This window comes from Camelus bactrianus, chromosome 14, assembly GCF_048773025.1.
Source record: "Camelus bactrianus isolate YW-2024 breed Bactrian camel chromosome 14, ASM4877302v1, whole genome shotgun sequence".
NCBI classification, from domain to species: Eukaryota; Metazoa; Chordata; class Mammalia; order Artiodactyla; family Camelidae; genus Camelus; species Camelus bactrianus.
In genome coordinates, this window is record NC_133552.1 from 4,773,508 (window position 1) to 4,797,730 (window position 24,223).

General features: G+C 44.8%; 1 protein-coding gene and 1 long non-coding RNA gene across 2 annotated transcripts in view; one reads left to right on the forward strand and one right to left on the reverse strand.

Moving 5' to 3' along the window:
- LOC123615818 (uncharacterized) overlaps positions 1-809 on the forward strand; it is a 75,971-nt gene extending 75,162 nt beyond the window's left edge. The window contains exon 4 of the long non-coding RNA XR_006723596.2: positions 674-809. This is a non-coding gene — a long non-coding RNA (uncharacterized LOC123615818). The remainder of the gene's footprint in view (positions 1-673) is intronic.
- FLT1 (fms related receptor tyrosine kinase 1) overlaps positions 1-24,223 on the reverse strand; it is a 159,965-nt gene that overhangs the window by 80,010 nt on the left and 55,732 nt on the right. The window contains exons 8-11 of the mRNA XM_074377969.1: positions 23,334-23,451; positions 21,043-21,212; positions 20,474-20,633; positions 2,291-2,405 (exon numbers count right to left, since the gene is read on the reverse strand). Coding sequence (XP_074234070.1) covers positions 2,291-2,405; positions 20,474-20,633; positions 21,043-21,212; positions 23,334-23,451 — 563 coding nt within the window. The remainder of the gene's footprint in view (positions 1-2,290; positions 2,406-20,473; positions 20,634-21,042; positions 21,213-23,333; positions 23,452-24,223) is intronic.

The following is a 24,223-nucleotide window of genomic DNA, read 5'->3' on the forward strand; positions in this document are numbered from 1 at the left end:
GGTGGGGGTAGGTAATTAGGTTCACTTATTTTTAATGGAGGTACTAGGGATTGAACCCAGGACCTCTTACAGGCTAGGCATGCACTCTACCACTGAGCTACACCCTCCCCCACCTCATATGCCAGTTTTAAGTTGTATGACTTTGAATTAATCATCGTATTGCCTCAGTTTTCCTCATCTTTAAAATGGAGATAACCACTCTCTGGCCTGCCAAAGAATGATGCAGGCATTACATAGGTCACAAAGTTTTACAGAATGAAGAATCCAGGTGTGATTTGTTATTGTTAAGCCCTACATGGGTGGTGGAGGGAAAACAGCTCAGTGGTAGATCTTAGCATGCTTGAGATCCTGGGTTCAAGCCCCAGTACCTCCACTGGAAAAAAAAAAAAAAAAAGGCAAACAAACAAAACTCAGTAATCAAGTCCTACATGGAGAACAATGCCACCTACCTTGTTGCCTTCAAACGCAAAGAAGGTAGCTGAACAGGTAACGCGAGCATAACCAAACTAAAGCAGATGGTGTCTGTGTTAAGATTATTCGAAATGAAGACATGCATGTGTAAGTAGACACTTCAGCAAGCGGTGATTTGATCAATTTTTTTTCCTTTTTAAAGCATCCCTACCCCTGGGGCCTGATAATAGATGTTTAAGTGTATTTTTCACTCATTCAACAGAGAAACAAGCCGCCAGCTCTGAGACCTGCTGAGATTTGCCTGGCTCCCGAGCTGTCAGCTCCCGCCACGGCTAAGGAAGCTCGGGGGCGTGAACGAAGTATGTGCGAGAGGGACTTTTCTCCATGCCTGCCAGAGCCCGGTTAGGTCAGGGAATTTTGTTCTAAACTGAGGTATAAGTGACGACATTATATTGGTTTCATGTGTACAAGGTAAAGATTCAACATTTGTATGTATTGCAATATGATGACCACAGTAAGTCTAGTTAACATCCATCAAAATATGTAGTTAAAATTTTTTTCCCGTGATGAGAAATTTTAAGACCTATTCTCTTAGCAACTTTTAAATACGCATTTTAGTATTATGATTGTCCCAGTGCTGTACATGACATCCCAATGGCTTATTTATTTTTTACCTGGAAGTTTGCACCTTTTGCCCCCCCTTCACCCATGTATCTACCCCCTTACCTCCTGCCTCTGGCAACCACCAATCTATGAGCTTGGTTTTTTGTTTTTTTTTTTAGTTCACATATAAGGGAGGTCATATGGTGTTTGTCTTTCTCTGTCTGACTTACTTCATTTAGCATAATGCCCTTAAGGTCTGTCCATGTTGTCACAAACGGCAAGATTTCATTCTTTTTTATGGCCAAATTATATTAGATTGTGTATCTCTACCACATTTTCTTTATCCATTCATCCATCAATGGACACTGAGGTTGTTTCCATATCTTGGCTACTGTAAGTAATGCAGCAATGAACATGTGGGTGCATATACGTTTTGAGTTAGTGTTTTTGTTTTCCTCAAGGGTTTCTACCCAGAAATGGAATTGCTGGATCACATTGTGGTTCTGCTTTTAACTCTTTAAGGAACCTCCATACTGCTATCCACAGTGGCTGTATAATAACACCAATTATGTTGCCACCAACAGGGGACGAGGGGTTCTGCACATCCTCACTCACATCTATTTACTTCTTGTCTGACGACAGTCATTCTGACAGGTGGGAGGTAACAGCTCATGGTGGTTTTCATCTGCATTTCTCAGGTCAGGGAATCTGATATACTGTGTGTGTTTTTCTACCCCAACTGAGTGAGGCTTTGTCCTTGCAAAGACAGAGGGGAAAACAAGACATTAGGTGAAATGGGAACATTTGATTTTAGCCTACACTCTTGTACTAGCATTTGCTTGTTTACATCCCACTTGATAAATGCCAGAGATTCTCAGTCCTGGTTATGTTAGAATCTCCCAGGGAGCTTCTGTGAACCCTGGGCTCCACCTTAAAGATTCTGTGATCTTTTATTTATAAATAGTTGGTAGAGTGGTAATAATTGGTGGAGCACACTAACATGCAGCCAGGGCTGAGAGCCACTGACGGGGACCAGTCGGATGTTCAGGAGCCTGGTTCCACCTCTTCCACTGGGACCACGTGCCCCTTCCCTTGGAACCGGTGGTCAGCTGGTGAGTCCAGCAGTCTGCGAAGTCTGAAGACATACTGCCTTTCTTCTCTCAGAATTTTTGTTTGAGCTTTTGAATTACTTCCGGCTCCCATTAACCCAGAACTGGAAGCTGAGTGCGTGTTTTTGGAATAAATATCCCAATGCTTTTTTTTATACAAACAATACCTTATTCTTTCCTTCTATTACTGCCGTGCGCTGAGTGATGCTCTCAATTCTGTTTCCTACGTTGCTGTCAGCATCCAGGATAAGGGACTCTTCATTACTTGAGCAAAAGTCATACCTATTTTTAAAGAAAGGAAGTCATCACTATGTTGCTTTGCAGCCTGGTCCAGCCCATGGTAATGCGTGAAAAGAAAAATTTTCTTCTTTTCCTTAGATTCCTCCCCCCGCTAATATCTATCCTCAAAACTTAAAAGTAGCAAACAGATTTTGCCTGATCTGGGAAAAACCCTACACCAGTGTCTCTCCATCCATACCTTCCTGTTCTAAATGTTAAATATTAAATAAAAATGCATATTCAAAAATTTAGCATTTTGATTTTAATTAGTTCCTAGTGGAGGAGACATGCAAACACAGGGAAAAGAACGAAGTTACGTTAACGAATAGAAACCTCAGGGAAATAACAGCATTTCACATCTATAAAAGGATGGCCTTTAATGAGAAGACTCCATATTACAGCTAATTTTTTCCAGGGCTAATTAAGTGTGTATGGAAATGCACATCACAGAGCAGTTATTATACTCAGTCTATTTCTTTTTGGGTTTTGGGGGCCATGGCAAACTCTTCAACGTCTCAAGCCTGAAGTATTATAAGTGTGTGGAGGTTATCTTTAAGATCTTTTTTCCTTCTAAAAGTCTACAAAGTCTTATTAAAGCAGCTGGTGGGGTACCAGACCTACATCTGGACCTTAGCATGGTCTTTCCAACGCCTTATCATCAGCAGATTTCTGTCCTCAGACAGTTTACTCCCCAGGTTATTGGTGTAAATCTCTATGGATTGTTTATTATGTCCGACGTACCCGAGGTTATGCAGGAGTCAAAAATCCAAGCAACAAAAAAGACACTCAAGTCCACTCTAACCCAGGCGGGGCAGTAGTATCTTGACTGGCCTCGCTGTGCGATGGCTTTTCCCAAGTCAACACCCACAGAAACTGCCAGGCCAACCCTCTGAACGACCTGGGTTCTAGGGGAATCCTTTTTGCTCCAGAAGCTTCCACAACTGCTCTGAAGACAGCCTGGGCTCCTGTGACTGACAGGGCCGCCTGCAGGTCAGTCCCGACCTGCCGTTCCAGCCTTGCCCATACAGGCACCCCTGGTCCTGGGTAAACCGCTGTTTGGTTCAGCTCCTCCCAAGAAGGCCTGAGTCGTAGTCTCAGCCTGACTTCTCCTAGCTGTATGACAGTTTCCTGCTCTTAAAAACAAGACTAAATTGCCACCTGCCCTGTTAACCTCATGGGATTAGACAAGCACTAAATGGCTTAATTTGCTCGGAGAAGTTCTGTGAATTACAGGCACTGTAGAAAAGTGAGGGACTATTCTTCCTGTGTCACAAAGGGCTGCAATTGACCTCCATCCTCACTCACCAGCATTCCATAAACATTTGTAGACATACAGTCCTGGGTTTCTGATACATACTGTTTCTAGTAGGAATTTTCATTGCTCTTCATTATTTTCAGACACATTGATGAGCAGAGACATAGCATCACTCATCACCCAGACTTAATAATTATCATGACTTTTCCAGCTTTGTTTCATCTACCCCAATTTTTAAATTTTTTTTGTGAACTATTGAAAGCATGTCATTTTAGCCCCATTTTAGTGCATGTGCCTAAAAATTATACACTTTTTCTAATTCAGTGACAACCCCATTATCATACCTAATAGCATAAGCAGTAATTCCCTGGTGCTGTCTGGACCTGATCCATACATCAGATTCCTCCGAATGTTTTTAAAATGTCTGTTTTTTACAGTTTAGAGTATAAGACTGAAGAAAAAAAAAAAAAAGGACTAACCATTCCTTGAGGAATTTCTGTGATTTTGACCAGGAGTTCCTTATAATCATCAGGTGAGATAAATGAACAGCCTACCTCACTGATTAGTAGAGAAAACGGAACCAAAGAGAAATTACATACTTTCTCCTTTACTGGACATACTTCAATGATAAAGTTTTAAAGTCATGAGACAGGTCATTTTGCCCTATTTTTCACCACCAGTATCCTCCATTCTCTAGACGAGAACACCTGTTTTGAACTCCCGTTTGATCTCACATCTTTCACGCTCGCAGGGGCCCGTGTGCGCAGAGGTAATGGACGTGAACGCCTAGAGTCGTACTTGGTACTGCGACGCCTACGAGCTGAAGCTCTCTGCATCGGAAAGAGAAGCTTTTAATTTCATTCTTTCTTCCTCCAAGAAGTAGAAAAGAGAAGGGAGGCCTTAGACAAAGCTCTTAATTTCATGCTCTTGGTTGTCAGGAAATGCAAAGAAATTCGCTGGAGTAAAGCAGGTCGAGGCATTTCCCGAGGGAAACGCAGTCGGCTGTGAGTTCACTCGGGGCCGTGGCTGCCAACCTCCACCCGCCACCCACCCCCTCCCCCCATCCTACCCCCTCCCCCTGCCCACCCATCACTCTAAGGGCAGCTACTGACTTGCACAAGCTCTGGTAGAGAGAATATAGGCCAGACTGCCTGCTAGCTCCTCCAAACGAAAAGGACAGATTCTGTGGCTCTTTTCCAACTTGGGGCCTGTTATTTTTCCCTCTTTGTCATTGGAACCGTAAAAATAGAATGTCATTTAGAAGCCTGACTATATAACAGCACTTGAAAAGAGATTTAGGGGGAGGGGGATTTGCCACAGCCTTAAGAATACATCAAGCTCTTAAGGAAGTAGATTGTGCCATGTTTGAAGATGCAAAGATAATCACTGTGCTGGGAACCGTCTTGAGGGGGGAGGAAATCGAACAACAAGAGGAAAGCAGCGTTCGCTCCTGATTTCGCACAGGAAGCCCTCAGCACCTCCTGCCAAAGGGAGATAAGAAAGCTCCCAGGCACTATTCTGGACAAGGCCACCGTTATCAGCCTCAGCTCCTCGCCGTCCTCTCGGGGCTCCAGGCCCCGGGCCTGTCCTAATGAGCTTTAGGACTCCTACCTCCATTTGCATGCCGCACGCCAAGGACAATATCGTGGAGGTATTTATAACCTTGGAGAGGCGGGGCAAGGTTTCCGGGGTAAGAGTGTACTCCGTGTCATCTCAGCTGCCCCAGAGTGGAAACAAATTCGTTTCAGACTAGAGATTGATGGAAATAAATGAAAAGACTGCAGCCAATGACGCCTCCAACAGACAGAGCTGGGACCCTCCACGTGACACGGCAGTCAGTCGAATGCCACGTGGGAGACACCTGTGAGGCTCTCCCCTCTGGTCAACGCCACCAGACACGTGGTGGGGAAGCACCTCCCTCCGTGGGTGTAGAGGACGTTACTGACCGTGTTACACGCTCTGGGTTTTTTCCTGTCGCGCTAATGGATTCGCCCTGTTCCCTCCATGCTCATAAATACTTGACTCCTCGGTGGCCAAAGATGGATGAAGGCAGACCGGGGCCAGAGCAAAGGTAGAGCCAACCCTGGGACTCAAGCTACAATCTTGACAATCTTGACTATCTTGACTGCCGGTTCCAGCCAGCAAGCCACAGGTTGTAATATTTATACCAAACACTATGTGATAATACACTCTACTGTCATTTTCTACTGTGCTAAGTGACTCATACACACTGTCTCACTGATCTGTACAACATCCTGAAAAGTAGGCACTGTCACCCCCTGTTTAACCGATAAGGACACGGAGGATTAGAGAGGTTAAGGAAGTTAACCTAAAGGCTAGACAGCTAGTGAGCGGCAGAGGCAGAAGCCGTCATCCTGGAGTCTGCGCACGGAACCAGCACACCGCGTGTGATGTGACACCCGTGGTCTCGCGTCTTCTGAAAACAAGCTGTTCTACGTCAGCGCTTTGTATGTGGGAAGAAAAGGCTTTTCAGGTGTTCACTACACACATCCCATTCCTGCACTGGGGATGAAATGTCTTTTTTTTTTTTTTCAGCCATTTTTACATAATATGATCAGCTTCTTCCCAAATTTGGCAAACAGCTCCCATCAGACACAACCAGAACGTACTGAGTGCCCACTGTGTGTGTGATCTGCCATGACAGTTCACATCTGTCACCCCAAGGTTTCTAAACTCAGTTCCCATGCACCCTCATGAATCCAGCACAGGAAACACAACGCAGACTGTGCACCCACAGGTACCCTCCTGGGCCCACCTGTGCTTTTCCTTAGGTGTTGGCTTTGAACCATTCCGATTCAGATGTCCTTGAACCCTCCTGCCTTCCGTTCCCCTCCCCCAGCCTAAAATGCAGAGCTAGAACTTTCTTTACAGGATGGATTGTTGTATCTGGGGGAACCAGAAGGGAGAGGTGAGCTTTAGCCACTCACGGTTCAGACCTGTGTTTTCTTTGGAGGGATTCTCATATGAGAAAACAGCAGACTCTCTGAAGAGCCAGAGGAGGGATGGTTCAGCCCTTCATTCAGCCCTTCTAGAAATTGCCCGGTTTAGTACTGTTATGTGCCTGTTACGGTACCCAAGACTCGTGTAGTTGCCCTGTGTGAAATTCTCATTTCATAAATGGTTTCTAGCATGTTTAATAACCACCCCAACACTGGAAGGTCTACTTTACAGCCAGAATCTTGCCTAAGAGTTTTGTGGTTTTCTTTTAGGGTCTCCTTCCACCCTATGATAAATGATGTTAAGCTGACCTTTCTTTCAAAATCTCTCTTCTGCTAAATCGGACTCTTGCTTGGCTGAAGGGATATCAGTTGTTGCTGGGCAGCTGGGGGAGCAGCTGTACACACTGAAGCTCAGCTAATGCTCAGCTACGCGGTGAAGCAGGCATCACGGGCCTCATCTCACAGATCCTTTTACCAATAAGGAAACTGAGACTCAGAAACATCAAACGTCTTGCTCAGATTCAGGGAGAAAGTAGCAGACCTGGGGTTAGAACCCAGTATTCCTCTTTCCACCACGGCAGAACTCAGTCCGTCACACAGGATGAATTCGTTCCCAAGGAGCACTGCCCCCTCCCCCCAAAAAAACCTTTACCACCATGCCTCAGAGTCTCGTTTTAGAGAGGAAACTCTGGGGTTCTCTGAATCCAGCAGGTACAAAGTCAGACACCCAGAGAAGTGAAACACTAGCTTTCAGGGCAGAAGTAGCGCCTAGTCCTCTGAGGCAGAGAACAACTCAATAGTCACATTTTTAAAATTGAAGTACAGTTGATTTACAAAGTCATGTTAGTTTCTGGTGTACAGCGTAGTCATTCAGCTATATAAATATTCCTTTTCATATTTTTCATTATAGGCTGTTATAAGATACTGAATATAGTTCCCTGTGCTCTACAGTAGGACCTTGTTATTTATCTCGTCATTACATTTTTTACATACATTCTGGTTAGTTTTAGTTACGAAGATGTTTTAATGCTAAAATATAGAAAATCTTGGCCTTCTATAGGCTTGATGAATTTCATTATATTAAAAAATCTTGCAAAAATTTTAAAAATCCAACTTTTATCAACTTTTTCCCCCCTGATAACGTAACACTTTTGTCTGCATGATTCCAGAACATGTTTGGGATGAAGCTGGCCTGTTTTATGAAGAACACCACTACCTTTACAGCAGGCGGCTGGCTTTCAAGAGGGCCTGTGGGATGGGACTGGGGGACCACAGTGGGAGCTGAGCATCCCACCACCCATGGCTGCCTCCTGGGAGTCTGAGCCATTGCCCAGGAATGAACGTATATATTAATTTATAGTTAAAGTGTATTTAACTTGGGGAAGGAAAAAAGAGGCTCTAGAAAGCTCTGCAAAGTCCCAAGACAGTCATCTCCCCCTCTCTTCTTTTCTTTTTTGGATGATGAAAGGTGAGGGTTTCTTGCGTGGATTCTGCTTCTCTGTTTAATGGGATTTGACTGCACATGCTGGGAAGAGAATCCATGTGTAAAGAATGTGGAATCATTCTAAGTTAGGAAGCAAAGGGGTAGAGCAGTCAGAGTCAGTCGAGGAGGGAGGGTAGAGTTCAGTGGTAGAGCGTGTGCTTAGCATGCATGAGGTTGTGGGTTCAATCCCCAGTACCTCTGCTACAAATAAATATCTAATTCCCCTACTCCCCCGAAAAAGAGTAAGTCGAGGCTGTAAAATGTCTTTTTAAAAAGTGGAAAGAAGGAAAAATAAATCAGAGAACTGGCAGCCTGCCAGAGGGCAGGGCCAGGGCCGGCTCCCCATCGGCCCGCCAGCCTGCAGAAGGGCCTCGTGTAAACTTCCCGCTGCTACTAGGGGTGTTGTCAACACGTTAGTGACAGTGTGTCCGAGCCATCAGATTAACAGAATTGGCCAGCACTATCTTTTCCCCTTCTCTCACATTCTCTTCAAACAAATCAAACAATACAGGGGAGAGGATGCTGGCAGAGAAAGACGCAGCGTTGGGGAGGAGTGTTTAGACAGAAGGGTTCCTGCTCCTTCTGCTCCAGGAAAAGGGCCTGGGCCTTCGGGGTGGCCAGTGGGTCAGGCTGGGGAGATTCTGGAGAGGGGATTTTCCTGCGGCTGTGAGAGACCCTGGGATGCCCTGGATGGAGCCCACAATGAAAATGACTCCTCGTCTGAATGGAGCCGGGAGCAGGGAAGACTTCGGGGACTGACGGCTGTGGGTCAGCTCTTTGGACAATGGTGGAGTCCTGGCCACCTCTGTTTAGATAAGAGCTTTTCCGCGAGCATCTTGGCCTGCCTTGCTTCCTGCTCTCGAAGGCCCTGGGCTCCATTCACCCTCAGAGCAAGGCCTGTCTTCCCAGCCTCTATTCTCCTGCCTCCTCGCTCTCCTGCTCATTTCCACCAAAAGCCCCACGGATCCCCCACCCCTGACGCTGACTCTCTCTCCTTTAGGGCCTCTGAGCCAGGGGCCAAGGCATCCTGACAGAGCTACACTGGGGCGACCGCGAGGCTGAAGGGTGGACACGTGCTCGGCCGCACCCAGACAGGAGCCTCCGAGAGGCCATCTATTTTCTTCATTCATTTTTCTTCCTAGTGAAAGACTGGCCAGCTGAGGAAGGGTGATTCGATAAATGAAAAATCTTAAGGGAAATGTTAGGAGTGGCCACAAATAACATCCTTTCCTCTGACACATTCGGGGAGTCTTAAGGTATCAACTCCCATCACTCAGTGAAGACTACTTCAAGCTATTGTGACATTTTATTCTCATAAAAAGGAAGAGAGCAGATTACTTCCTACATAGGGGTCAAGACTGAAATCTCCAGGAGGACGGCGGGGGCGGGGGCGGGGGTGGGGCATCACACCCAGCACGGATCCTACAGCTAGTTGAACCTGAGCTCAAATCACGGTTTTGCAACTTTCTGGTTACGAAACCCTGGACAGCAAGATGGGGAGAATCATCCTCCTAGGAAATTGCTCAGAGGACTGGCGGTCTTTTCCATCCCTTAAATAGTTCTGAAAATGCTGGCCCACACAATCCCTTTTAACAAATTCTGCTTTGGAGTCATGCCACCAGTCACCACGGAAGGAGGCTGTGGTGACCAGTCCCGTGACGCTCCCTGTAGCAGAAGCGTGGTCAAGGGGGTTATCTACTGCAGCCCACAGAGTGCAAGAGGAGAAGTCATTTTTCTCAGATCTCAGTTCCCTGAAAAGCTGTAGTTCTCTTGGTCAGTTTTTATCTTATGAGCCCCTTAATCTTGCAAATGTCTATTTCATTCCTCTTGCCCTCTCTTGACAACAAGTAAAGCACGTGGACCATACCTCTGTCCTGGTCTTAGCCCACGTCCTTCTCCTTTCATCCAAATTTGCTAAATTATTCATCATCCTTTTTGTGAACCATCATGAATTCTTTGCACACGGATGTGGCCTTAACATCGCCAACTCAAAAGAAGCACGCCTTACTGGTTTTCTCATAGGGGCTCAAAAACAAACAGAAGGGAAATCCTCAGCACACACGAGGGTGATATTAAGTGAATGACTTGTGAGACCTGGAACATGGCGGTCAGGTCATTAACGTTAGTGGTCATTTCATCACTGGACCGGATTGAGAGCTACTTAAGAGCGAGGACTGTGTCTTATTCATCATCTTAACCTCAGGGCTTAGCCCAGCTACCTGGGGGACCGCAGAAGAGCACAGGTGTCTCTAGCTCAGTGACAGCTCAGTGGACCCTGATAAGAGCCTGACTAGCTGTGGACTCAACCTCGTGTGTCAACCCTCCCATCCATCACTTACCTCAAACGTGTTGAAAAAGGGGGCACTGCTGACCCTCCAGTGACCTCACACATAACCCCTCAACCAAGCGCCATGTCACCACCTTTCAGGGCTGCCTGCTCCCAAGGAGGAGCATTAATGACACAAGGCCCTGGCTGTGACCTGGATGAACCCATCACAGCAATATCCGTATCTGACAAACTGAGAATCGTGGAGTTTCAACTCAGGCAGTGACACTGACATGTGGAGAAGAGCCTTCTGGTCTACCAGAAAATGCTCCTCCCCTTTCTCACGGGTAGGCAATTACCAGCACCATCTTATTCAAACAAAAAATGATTGGTTCACACATATTCTATTTAAGAAGTAAACTCAGATCCTCCAAAAGAAGTAGAGGAATTAGTTCCTTCTGTTACTAAGAATATGTTACCAGAGGTAAGTCCAATACATGGGGAACCATCAGAACACAGCTGAGCGCGAGCTGGTAAAGCATATGGAGCCCGTGGGCCACCCTAAGCTGGACAGCGCTGGGGGCAGTGAACGTCTGAGTGAGTGAGGGAGAATTCACAAACGCCAGTAGGTCCAGGATATTACAACTCCTCTAATCTCCTGAACAATCTGAAAGCTCTATTTCTGGTCCCACCTTCATTGCTTTGGAGGAAATCAACCACCGTCAGAAGAACTGTCCAGAGAGCAAAAGCATCTTTCCCGGGAGAATGTTAACCCAATAGCACGGACCACTGTGTCAGGGGGTCAGCTTCCCCCGGACACTGGAGTGTAGTGATGCCACTTCAGAGAGAAGCAGCTCTGTGGTGGGCAGCCCCAAGCTAAAAACACTGGACAACTTTCCGCAAACTTAACGGCGCCAGCCTGGGCTACGTACTTCCTGTATATTATCTCATTTAATTCCTCTCAACAACCGTACAACGTCAGTGCTGTTACCTCAACCGTAAGGACCAGGAAATCTGGACCCGGAGAGCTGGTTTCCCTTGCCCCGAGCCACACGGCTGGTGAGGGGTAGTGGGTGGCAGAGCTGGGATTCGGGCCCAGGAGCCCGTGCTCTCACGCCCAAGGCTACGCGGCCCTGCTGCAGCCTCACACCCTGTAGAGTTGGCCCTTGGTGTCCGTAACACAGGCTTCTCAAAACATACTTGCTTTCTGGATCATGAGCTTCTGATAAAAAATTACTCATCTGAATTTCTAAGTAGTTGATACAACACCGAGCCTCGCTGTGACAGATGAAGTGCCTGGTCGATGACGTGCTGGGAGGCCACTCATTTCCCGTCTCTGACATGCCGACCAGGACTGGGTTCCTACCAGGGTACCTGGAACTCTCTGTGCCTCATCGAGGAGGTGGCTGGAGATGGGAGGGCAGTAATCCCAGTACCCGCTCCCAGAAGTGCTGTAAGAATTTAGTGAGATAGCGCACACAAAGCCCTTAGCGTCCTCCAGACAGGCGCTTAATAAACTTCAGCTACGAAAGGAATATAAACAGGCGCTGGGGAGGACAGAGCTCAGTGGCAGAGCGCGTGCTTAGCGTGCATGAGGTCCTGGGTTCAGTCCCCAGCATCTCCATTAGAAAAATAAAAATAAATAAATACAGGTAGAATTACCTCGCTTTACCATCCTCTACTGGCCATAATCTATTCGGCTCTAGGTAGTCTCCAAACACCCACTCCCCCGGCCCACTGAGTCCGCTCAAGTCCGTCCCTCTGCAGGAGGCCAGGGTGCGCCTCCGGGAAACAGCAGAGAGCAGACCACCTGGGCACTGGCCAGGGAGGGCGGGCTGGAGGAAAATGGCTTGCTCAGCTATGTAGCCCCCACTCAAGAAAGTCCACCTCAGGTCCAAACCCCCCTTTCCAGCTTGGGTTTTTATATTTTTTTTTTACTTTATTTTTTTTAGGGGGGAGGTAATTAGGTTTATTTATTTAATAATAAGTACTGGAGGCACTGGAGATTGAACCCAGGACCTCATGCATGCTAAGCACGTGCTCTGCCACTGAGCTGTACCCTCCCCTCTCCCCGGCCAAGTTTTGGTTTTTATTTTCCCCCAACCTAAGCCAGCCCAATGCCTCTTCAGCCCATTCCTATCCCCACACCACTCTATCCCCATCTGTCCCTCTCTCCTTCCACTTGACCTTCCAGTACCTTCCCCTCACCTTTCGGACTCATATCTTCCTTCCCCCACGGTGCCGCCTCTAAACTGCACCACCTGCCACTGAAACCATGTTGGTTCACCGAGCCCCCCAGCTTACAAGCATCTCCCGTGGGGCCCAACACCCTGTCGTGGTGGAAGTGAGAAGACACAGAAATCAGACTTGGGCCTCGTCCTGGGCTCGCCATCATCAGCTGTGAGGTCAGGGATACTGGAGCCTGTTTCTCATCTATAAAAGAAGCTCTCTTTTTTTTTTTAAATCTTGAAAATGCCTTAAATTCTAAGTGAATTCATCATTGAGAGGGACCAGATCTAGGCACGCCAAGGCTGGGATTCACAGCCCCCGTATCCCCACTTCACTCACTCATCAGCCGTAAACCCTTAAGCTTTCTCATCTCCTTTAACCCCTGCCCTGTGTCTCTCGCATGAACAACCACGAGCCTCGTGAGGCCCGCTGAGGGCTTGCTGAGCCCTGATTCGCAAAATTAATCCTGAACAATAAATGAGGGAATGGGACTTCCCTGCAAGAAATCAAATGACCCCACGGGCTGAGAAAGTCCCAGAGAGGGATGGCACTGTCAGAGGAAAAGTGCTAAATGAACACTTTGACTTGCTGTCCTTCTGAGGCTGGTCTTACTGAGGTTTGCTCACCCCACTGGGCTCTACACCTCATCAAAGGGTCTGCTCCCACCTGCAGGTCTGGGGCCGAACCAACTCCACATCATCACTGGTTCCCAAAGAAACTGTGAACTTGGAGTCAAATTCTCCCAACAGCTGCTAACCTTTCTCCTCTCCTCTCCCATCCTCAGTTCAAGTCAAACTCAACTGGTGACAAGAGTAAACCGATAAATCAGGCCGGCGCCCTCCTAAACCTGTCCCCTCAAAGATCTCCGCTCCTTCCCCTGGGAACCTGCCAGGACCCCCCTCGAGGAGTCCCGCGGCTCACCAATGAACCGTAACCTTCTGAAAGGCCAGCCCCCTTGACCTTTTTCATTCCATTACCTGAAAACACCTGGGAAATGACTTTGAGTTTCAGTTTCCTTATGGGAAGTTTGGAGAAATTGTGTCCACTGTGCGCAATTGTTGCACAGATTACAGACAATGCATAGAAAGGCACAGACACTGCTTTGGCACCAGAAAGGGCTCACTGATGACATCCGTGACAGCCATTGTCATTAAGTGGTCAGCTGCATTCAAGGGGACAAAACACCCCGTGAGGCTTCGAGGAAGTATGAAGAACAAGTATTGACGATCATTAGAAAGGCGCACCGGGGCCACGGTCTAAATCCATCACACCCTTTCCTTCTACTCAAATCCACCAGGTTCTGCTTCTCCACCTAAAAGGGCACCGAAGTGACATTAAAACCACACACTAGGGTCCATTTTTCAAGAAACAGTCTCCCAAGGCAGTGGAGGTGTAACTGAAACGCAGCTTTCCAAGGAAATGGGCATGTTTCACAGCTGCTTTGCCCTGTTCATCTGTCACCTAAGGCCTGGGGTCAGGGCAGTAGTTTCTAGATTCAGTTATGAGAATGTCCATTCAATCTTTAAAATCTGTGAATATGTGCTGAAGAAAATTAGAGAGGTTCTGCCAATCTTCCCAAGAAATCTCCCCAAACTCTGCGTCCCTCCCTTCTGCTCCTCACCCTGGGAAGCCGCGCTGAAGTGTGCTCAGAAGACCCCTCTGAAAACCATCCGGCACAGACTTCCTGTGACTCAGCGTTTTGGTTTAATTTAAACCCAGAATGAACCGTTTGATAGGAATTACAGGAGACAGTTAATTCATTAGAAACAATTTTTCATCCGACTCCCTGTATTCCCACGAAGAGTGGGAAGGGAGGAAAACCTCACAGAGCACAGAAAAGTGGCAGAGAGGCACTTGGCAAACGAGCGCCCTCTGTTCTCAGCACTTGCCTGAAACATCAATCAGGGCTGTTGTCTGAACGTTCACGCGGGGCAACCTGCACCTCCCATCCCGTAATTATGTAAGAGAAAGCAGGACGTGTCCCGTTAGCAAGTGAGCGCTCCCTTTTGGCTTGTGATGAAAGCTCCCTGTACAAGATGGCCAGCTCTCCCGCTCGGTGGCTCCTTCACGCTCAAAGTCCTGCTAAAGTGCGCTTTGGTGACACGGTCTTCTTAAAGTCCCCGTTTTGATTCAAGGTTTTGCGTGTGGCAAGTTAAAATTCCCTGTAGCATGCCTGCCCACATACACACGGCACACGGATGCAAACTGTATGTACACTAAGGGGAGAGCGATGGATATTAAAACGTGTGGTATGTGACCTTATTTCCAAAAGAAGAAGTCTGCAGTGGCAGCTTCCCTCAGACGTCTGACCTATATGCAGCCCCCAGGCAAGGGTGACTTGCGATACTCAAATTGCTAAAAACCTTCATTTTGTAGCTAGCAAGGAGAATATGGGACATAAAACTGTCTCGGCATAAAAATAATAGACATTCATGCTGGTAGTCAATTAAATTTGGGTCCTTGAATACATTTCTAATTAACTACCATTAACAATTGTTTTGTTTTTGTCCTGGTCATTTCACATACCCCACTGATGCACAAAACTGTGTTTCTCCCAAATGATCTATCCCCAACATGTCCCTAATGATTCAGGCCTTCCTTTCTTTGCCAATTTGGTGACGTAAACAACAAAGAAATGCAATTAGGCAAGCCCTCCTCAGAGTTCCTGGGTGCCCCTGCCTTCCTTTGGTTTGTAGGCCACCCTCCCCCCAGCCGCACTCCAGTAAAAACCCTAGCAAACCACACTCAGTCCTGGAGTGATCGCCTCCTCTAGACGCCCCGCCGCACCCTGCTGCCGGGGCAGAGGGCGAGGGTGTCAGAACTGGGGCATCAGATCGTGTGGCAGGAAGTACTATTTTCTACCCAACTTCTAAAGCGTGCAATTGAGACTCCAGCTCTGCCTGACTCCAGAGGTTTGGAAGCAGCTCCTTGAGAGCCATGTATGTCTATCCGGCTTTTCTTAAAAAATCGACTATTTTAGCCAAGGAAGTAATAAAGTATACCCTGCCCCCCCACCCTTCCATGAGTTGAGAATCCAATCACTTTTTTTTTTTTTTTTTTTGCATTCTAAAGGGGGCTCGATGGCAAAAGGCCAAATAAAGCAAGCAAGGTTTTAGGGCTAATTGGGCGAAGAGTGAGAGCGCCTTCCTCTGTGTGGGCTGGACCATGACCGACCAAGGAACCCCCGGCTGGCAGTGAAGGACACGGGGCTCAACACCAGCGGTGGAGCAGCGGCTGTATTTTTTTTTCTTCACAGGACATTATTGACATTATAATTATGGAGTCAATTCTGTATCACAGAATACATAATTACATGTAAGACTTCTCTTACAACCATTTTACTTTAAAAAAAAATAGAAGTATCATTGATTTGCAATTTTTTTAAATTAAAAAAATTTTTTTTCATTTTTTTGGGGGGAGGTAATTAGGTTTCCTTATTCATCTATTTTTAGAGGGGGTACTGGGGATTGAACCCAGGGCTAAGCATATGTTCTGCCACTTGAGCTATACCCTCCCCCCGATTTGTAATGTTGTGTTCATTTCTGGTGTACAGCACAGTGATTCAGTTATACGTAGGTAGGCACATTCTTTTTCGAGTTCTCATTCTATTTTCATAAGTTGGTTTTATTTTTCCCCTTTTAATTTGGCCCTGATCCCCAGAGTTAGCCCTTGGGCCAAATTGCTTTATAATTTGTAAGAAGAAGGGAAAAAAAAATTAGTGCGCAACAACTAGGAAATTATTTCAAGCTTTTTTGAAGATGACAACGTAATTTTAAGCGACTTGCTCGTTCACTCATTCATAGCTGAGTATTACAGGAAAAGGGAAGCAGAACCATTACCATTTACAGAAGGGGAAATTGAAGCACAGATTAAATAACTGGCCAAGGTCACACAGAAGTCAGGGACGGTGCCAAGAATAGAACCCATTTCCTTGATTCCCAGTTCTCCACCCCTCAGCTGTGGAAGGGAGATTCTGTAGGTACATACACAGATAGAGTAAGGAATCACCAAATTCATTAGATTTTACATAATTCAAACATACATGCTAAACACAAATGGTATGTATCTGTGTTTTGCACCTGGTTGGTGCCCAGTAAATATCTGTGTGGTTAACAGATGGCTGACAGCATCTTTCGACTGAATACTGATGATGCATAAAATGCATTTGTAAGATGTGAGTGTTGTCAACACAGTGGAAGTTTCTCTCTGCATATTGTTTTTGTTCATCACAGATAGCTGATAAAGAAAATGAGGCTTTTGCAAAGAGCCCAATATACCCAACATTTTTCCCACTGAAGACCAATAACACAGTATGTGTTGCAACTCTAGTGCAATTTACCAGGTTACTCATTCCCTGGCAGTTATAACCTGTGACGGTGAGATGCGGAGAGGGAATTAAAACAACCTGGGATCTGAAGACTGTCTGCTCTTATGCCAAGATGCCCTCTAACAATGCCCTCTGGGTTCCTCAAATCCATCCCATCCACTCCCCAAAGAGGGGCCCCTTCCCAGCACTCCAGTGGGGTTCCTTGTTCCTTCACAGACCGTCTGTCCTTCTAGGGGTGGGCGACCCTATCCAAACAAGGCTTCCTCTGAGACTGGACCAGCCCACCCAGGGCTGTGAGGTCAAGACCAGCTCACGGCACGGGCGGTTCAGGAGTCCTGCTTAGTCCCTCAAAATCCAGCGGGGGAGGTGAAGTTCTAGAAATCTAGTGTGGGCTCTCGGAGCAGGAGTCAGCTCTTGGGACCGTCCCACTCTGCCCCACGCCGGCGTCAGCCCACCCACAGGTCAGAACCACTTCCTCCCATGACGGGAAACAAATGAATGGGACAGGCCACCCAACTGAGAAGTCACTCATTCCCCCGTTCTAGCACTTTTGTTCATTCTTACTTTTACTTCCGCCTAACTTACTCATCTCTATTCCCATTTCCTTTTTGCTTCTTCTGAAAAATCACAGTTTCTACTTTCCTCACTCCTACCACCCAGACCTACTAAATTTCTACATCTAAAGCGCAGCAAAATTACATTTCACTTTCCACAATTTGTGTTCATTTCTTAGCAGTATTAGGTAAAAATCCTCCCTGTTGTGAAACGAGTTCTACAGTAAGTGGAAAGCTCTGTTCAAGTTCCTTAAAAGTTTTGGAGCCTTGTTTAGAGACACTTACCCTGACACCAGCAGTAATTACACGCTCGCATTTCTGGAGCGCTCTATGCCTTTCCCAGATACATTACCACTTCCTCTGATCCTCATTCCATGACGTGTATGTAATTTTCTCTATTTCTTATGAACACAAGCTGTTAACTACACACGTGTGAAAGGAATTGCATGCTCCATACCCTTCCGTGCGCTCCCTGAGTTTATGCTCAGGCCAACAGGGAACAAGTTTAGGATGATCTATTGAGAAGTCCCTGCCAGTTGCTGAGGATGAGAAGAATCCCCAATTCCACCCCATTCGGTGTTAATAACTTATTTTAATGTTATTAAACATTCAAAAAGAACATTCTTGTCTTCTACTACTTGACCACCCAGACTATGCAGAAAAGTAAAAGGGGGAAAGATTCTGAGTTAAAAAAATAACTACCCTTCCCCTTGCCCTCTATTCTTAATGTTTTATAAAAACAAATTCTAGGTGAATCAAAAACGACAATGTTATTCAGTTACAACATAGCCCAGTAGCTTACCACACTTACTCTTTTTAAAGGAGGAAATTTCTGTTAAATGTATTTAATGATCCATAAAAATGAAAGAGTTGAGCAGTAGTCCTGATAATTTTAAAATACACACTTACTGGAGTCCAGGAAACTGTACAAGTTAAGTCTGCACCTCTTGACTTGAGATCCACTGACCAGCTGGCTATATTAAACCAATTAATTTCGAGCTACTTTAAGCAAACATATTCTAACCTCTAAACTAAACTAATTTTTTGGTTGTGGTCCTTATATAGATATATCCCTTCACTAGGGCCTAAAATTCAAATACCAAGAATTATTCTAACTATTCAAGAGCAATGTGTATGTGTTAGTCGCCTTTTGACGATCAGATCATGAACAAGTTACTGTGCAAATATGTACTATGTGCCCCAGAATAAATGAGGTTTTTTAAATTCATGAATAGAACATCCCATATTCAAATGTCACTAAAATTCCTGTCTGCAACTGAATCTAAGCATATAAAATAGACTTATATAAAGACATATTTGAAAGATTTTCACATTTAAAGAGGGTTTCACTTATCTGTCCATTTGAGCTTTTCTCTCTGTGACAGGATAAAACAGAGTTACTCTGCTTGTTTCCTAGTACACAAAGGCCCCGTATATCTCTCTGAAATATTTCTAAGTTAAATGTACTGATTTAACCACCAAGCATCAAATCTGAGCCTGACACAGGTAAGCTACTCGATCAGTCTGCTGACTTAAAAAACGAGAACTTCTTATGGAAAGGTGCATGTTCAGCAGATAATTTCAAACAACAACATGTTTTTTTAAAATAAATCATCACGAAAGAGTTAAAGCTTTCATTTTGGATCTATCTTGTGATTGGTTAAAAAAAAGAATGCGTTTAACATTAAGCGAGTAAGTCAAAAGGCCAACAAACATTGAAGACTGAAGGTACTGCTCTGAATCTTGAGAGAATTCCAAGAGGAGTAAGACATCTTTCCAGCCTCAGCAAACTTGCTCTGTAACGTGGGAGAAGGATCCCACAGACCAAACAGAAATCGAAAAAGAGGGCGACCTTTCACCTCAGCAGGTCTCATTCCCAAACTGTGTTTCACCAGCAATATTCAAACCTCGCTTTATTATATGCTCTCACTCATAATTGTTATTTTCACATAGTTACTAACTCTTATCCTAAATAGAGGTGAAATCTTAGATTTGCTACTGTCAAACAAGAAATTAACGTTATCTATAAAAGGCTATTTTATCTCATAAAAATTCAGTCATACTTTTGTCCAAATCTAACAGCTTAAGTTACTTCGTTATTTTTAATTTATTTGCATGTTAGCACAAATATCAAGGCCTCAGAGGGTCCATAAGTGTGCATGCCTACCCCCAAATTAGCAAAATAATACAAAATCTCAGTAGATCTCACTTTCTTTTGGGTGGAATCATCCCAGGGATAAAAGAAGGTATTCAAGATTTGTAAGTTCTCCATATTTCTATTCTTAGCAAATGATTCAATCAGATGAGAAATCAGGTATGTGGAAACAGCGACTTCTCAAGAATTCTGTAATTCACCAGTAACTTTTGCAATCAGAATAACATGCATCAAACAGAAAGTTAAACACAAGATGATGGACTGGAAATTGTGGGTAGAATCTAGAAAACCAAATAGCCTCTTTTAAGTGTTGTTTATTTTTTGATCAAGCTGGGAGGATAAAGGAGGACTTCTGAGGAGGCGGGAGATGGGCTGGCACTCAATTCTGACAGATGGAAGAGCACGTACGAGCAAAGCCTGGGGAAAGGGGTCATCTTCCACAATGGGAAGGTTTCACGTCACACTCGATGCTTACAGGATGAGAACTGGGGAAACCCGTGTAATGACGCAGCACTGGAGCCCAAGTCTGGGCGTCCCTGAGTGGAAAACAAGAGACTGGAATTCCAACCCGAGTTCCAAGGATGGCTCACGGGGTGACCTTAATTCTGTCCCTGTGTGCGCCTATCCTCAAACTACAAACTAGAGAGAAAAATGATGAAACGGTTAGACACGAGCAAGGAAGAAGAGTAGATAATTGCCTGCCTTTCCCCAAGGCAGGGAAAACCTTTGCCCTCAATGCACTGCACATCCCAGCTGCAGGCTCCCATCTGTGTCCATTAAAGACCGTGAGTCCACGTGTCAAAAAGCATTTGAGAGTTATTCCAGAAGTGAATGGCTCCTACCTTGCTTTGGAACGGTTACGGTTACAGGGATGCCAGAACCACCTGATCGTAGGCTGAGGGACACCATAGCTGGTACACGTCAGGATCTGTCTGCTGCCCAGTGGGTAGAGGATCGGGTCCGGAAACGATGACACAGCCTTTTCATAAATCTGGGGTTTCACTGAAAGGAGATAAAGAACGACAAAAGTCAAGACAGTTCTAATGACTTTCTCCTGGACCACATAGTCTCACTGGTTTTGATGTCAAGGAAACAAACACATGAACAAAAATCAAACCTTCATATTTGTCATTTTATGCCAATTTAAAAGAAGTAGAAGTGTTTTGAGAACATTTTAAAAAATGGATTCCATTGTACGTCCATTATGATCACAATAATTAAAAAAAATCATATTGCTTTATGGACGATAAGAAGCAAACATGACAGAGTTGTGATGGGGGAGGATATGGTTTTAAAACAATTATTTAAAATGTTGTTTTCTCTGATGTTGCTATACTGACTTTCAACTTGTAAATTTTCACTAATTTTATCCCTACCAGAAGCAGAAGAAAGCACGAAATGGCGAACTTACCATTTACAATCAGAGTGGCAGTGAGGTTTTTAAACACATTCGACTGCTTTATGCCCAGCAAGATTGTGTAATCCCCTGCGTCTTCTGCAGTTACATCTTTGATAATTAACGAATAGCCATGAACCAAGTAGCGGGCAGATTTCTCAGTGGCCGGTAACCCATCTTTTAACCTGTGGTTAAGCGCACGGTCAGTAAGTCATTTGACACTACCTCTCAGACATCACTTCAACATTGCCATTTAAGGACGTGAGCTCGTGGTTCTACATCTCAAGCCTCTGATCCTCAATATTCATTAAAAAAAAATGCACAGACTGACTTTCCAGTAAAGCCAAGTGTGATCTTTAGACTGGGAAACACTTCATGCTTGTTGGCAAAGAGGAAGAAATAAACTGAAGGAAGAAAGAAAAGTAAGTGATGGTTCACTGTATTCACAGGGATGCCGGTCACCACTATGACTTAAGTATTAACCCAGAAGCACAGGCTGATTCTATCAGAGATGTTTTTCAGAATTCTCCGCAAGGCTCCAATAGCCATATAAGCGTCATTGTAAGTCAGATCAACTAGATCTCTTCTCCAGATAAAAACAAAAATAGACTTTCCCATTGTGGCCTCATGTGGAGTTCGTATTAGTTATCTAAATGGTCACGCCAGTTGTCCTTTCATAAGCTATAGTGAAACCAAGGTTATCAGGGCTTTTCCCCTGAGGAAGAACAGTTAAGGCACAAAACTCACAAACAAAACATAAATGAACATAAAACTTTTTTTTTTAACTTTAGAGACAGAGTCAATGCCCAGGTATCATGCAGTTGCATACGGAACTGAGAGTCAGGCCTGAATGCTTGCCCCGTGCTGTGGCCTTGCCTTATCCATGTGAGCCTCAGTTTCTCTGGGTTTCTCAAAGATCTCTTTTAGCTCTAAAATTCTCTGATTTCGTTCAGGTACACAGTTCTTTAAATGGGCACCTTAAATCTGTGCGTAGGAAGCGACTGTTCTGCACAGAGCTTTCGTGTGGGAACAGCATCCCGTCCTGCTCGTGAATGTGCCACAGTCACGGGAACCAATCCCCTTACGCGTGGGTCTCGGTTCCAAAGCAGCTGAAGTGAGCGTGCTCTGCTCTGTGACTACAGGTCCATATTCCTCTACATTATCTCCCATTAACAAGTCAGTATTTTCAAAAATGGACTGATTTTGCTTGTTTGCTTTAGGTTCTTGCTCCTTAGTTCCTGAAGAAATTAGTGGTGTTTAATAGATGCAGACGCGCTCAGACACTGAAAGAGGAAATACAGCTCCTCTGTGACTCAGTTCCTATTCAGGAAGAATGCACATTCATTGGAAAGTTACTACTCAACTCTTTAGATATTATGAAACCAAAAAGAATCTCCTTTCTACTCCCAGCAGCACGAAAGGGCACAGTACAAAGTCTAACTTTCTCTCTAATTCCCAGTTAACTGAGGAGGCTGAAAACAAACACCACACCCATATGATCCTGAAAGCAAAACAAATCCTGGTTGAGGAGGTTCTAAAATGGCACCAGGTCTGTATTGTATGAGTGGTTTTTCTCATCAGTTTTGCACCATACTCTTTGTTTAGAATATGATGGCTTGAGCCAAAGATACCGGCACTTAAAAATGATTTAACAAAATGATGCAGATTTGAAAGATTACATTGTTTTATATCAGGTGTTGTGCTAGCATTAAAAAAAAAAAAAGCAAAAAGCTGCTTAAGGAGTTTCTGAATATGCAAACCTTGAGCCAAAAAACACTTAATTGGTTCAAGGAGGTCCATTCGCGCACCCCTGCAACTGAATTAAGTCTTGTCTCTATTAATGTTTGTTTAATTTTAAAACAGGACTGGAACTTTCAGCCCAGCTGTATCTAAAAGAATTATTTTCTGATAATAAAAGAATTATTATCCTCATGACAAGGGCCCACTTCTTCAGGGTTAATAGAGCATGTTACATATTCAAGATGCCCGGCATAGTCCATTCAGAGGACGCTGACATCATAGGAAGGTTTAGAGAAGCAGAAATTTAGTCACAGTGAGTGAACGACTACACTGAAATGAGCACTCAGAAACCCTCATCCCTCGCTCCATCCTGTTACATTATTTCCGCCACCCCCAACCTCTCCCACCCACACCACTCGCAGCCCAGCAACACAGTCTCTCCACGGCTGTCTAGGAAACTTATCTTGTTTTGTTTTGTTTTTCCCAAGAATTCAAGTCATCGGGCCCCTGCATCTTCTATTGACAAAGCCTATCTTAAACTGATATGAACACAACTGTGGTCCTACCATACGACTTCCGGCGAGGGAAACGCCTTCACTTTCATGGAGAGCCGGTAAGACCGCTTGCCAGCTACAGTTTCCAGCACAGGCTGTTTTCGATGCTTCACAGTGATGAATGCTTTATCTTTGAAAGGAGAAGGGACAAATCCATTAGGAAAGACTCTCTTTTTGTAAACAAAACAGTAACAGAAACCCCAACTCACTGCCTCCTTCAAGGAAGGTGCAACAAGAAATAGAGCTGAATTACGATCAAGTCCATCAGTGAGCCCACATATTGCTCGGTGAATAAAATGATTTAAAAGTTGCCTATCTGGTGAAATACTTTCAAAATCAAATGGTCCCAGAGACAGAAGTTGGAAACACAGAGGCAGGGCAAGAGAAGGGGAAACACTTAACCATCTATGTCACAATGACATAAAAAGGAGAAAGATACTTCTAAAAATCTACCTGGGCAATATGAGTGTGATGGGAGGAGGCTGTTTCACGTGCTCTAAAACAGTGAGTTTGATACAAAAAATCAACTGGAATAACCAAGACCACTGATAGAACGGTCCCTTCATTTCTGCTCCTCACAATTTTTCAACAGTAGAAATAAACAGTAGAAATAAAGTAGGTTTTTAAGCATTCTAAGTTTAAGTAGTTTCTTTATAGAATTTGCCTCTTGGAATTAAGCAACAATATCAGAATTTCATGAGAGTAAAACCAAGGATAAAAGAGCATCAATTCTAAAGTATTTATCACACCACATTTTCTTCTGAATTAGTAGGACCTGAGAAATTTCTCCCAGAAAATAAAGGTAAAACTGATTGTATTTTTGTTTATAGGAAACCCTAAAATAAGAATGCCACGGAGATTATCATACGATCTTAACTGAATCATTCATCACAATGAACTCA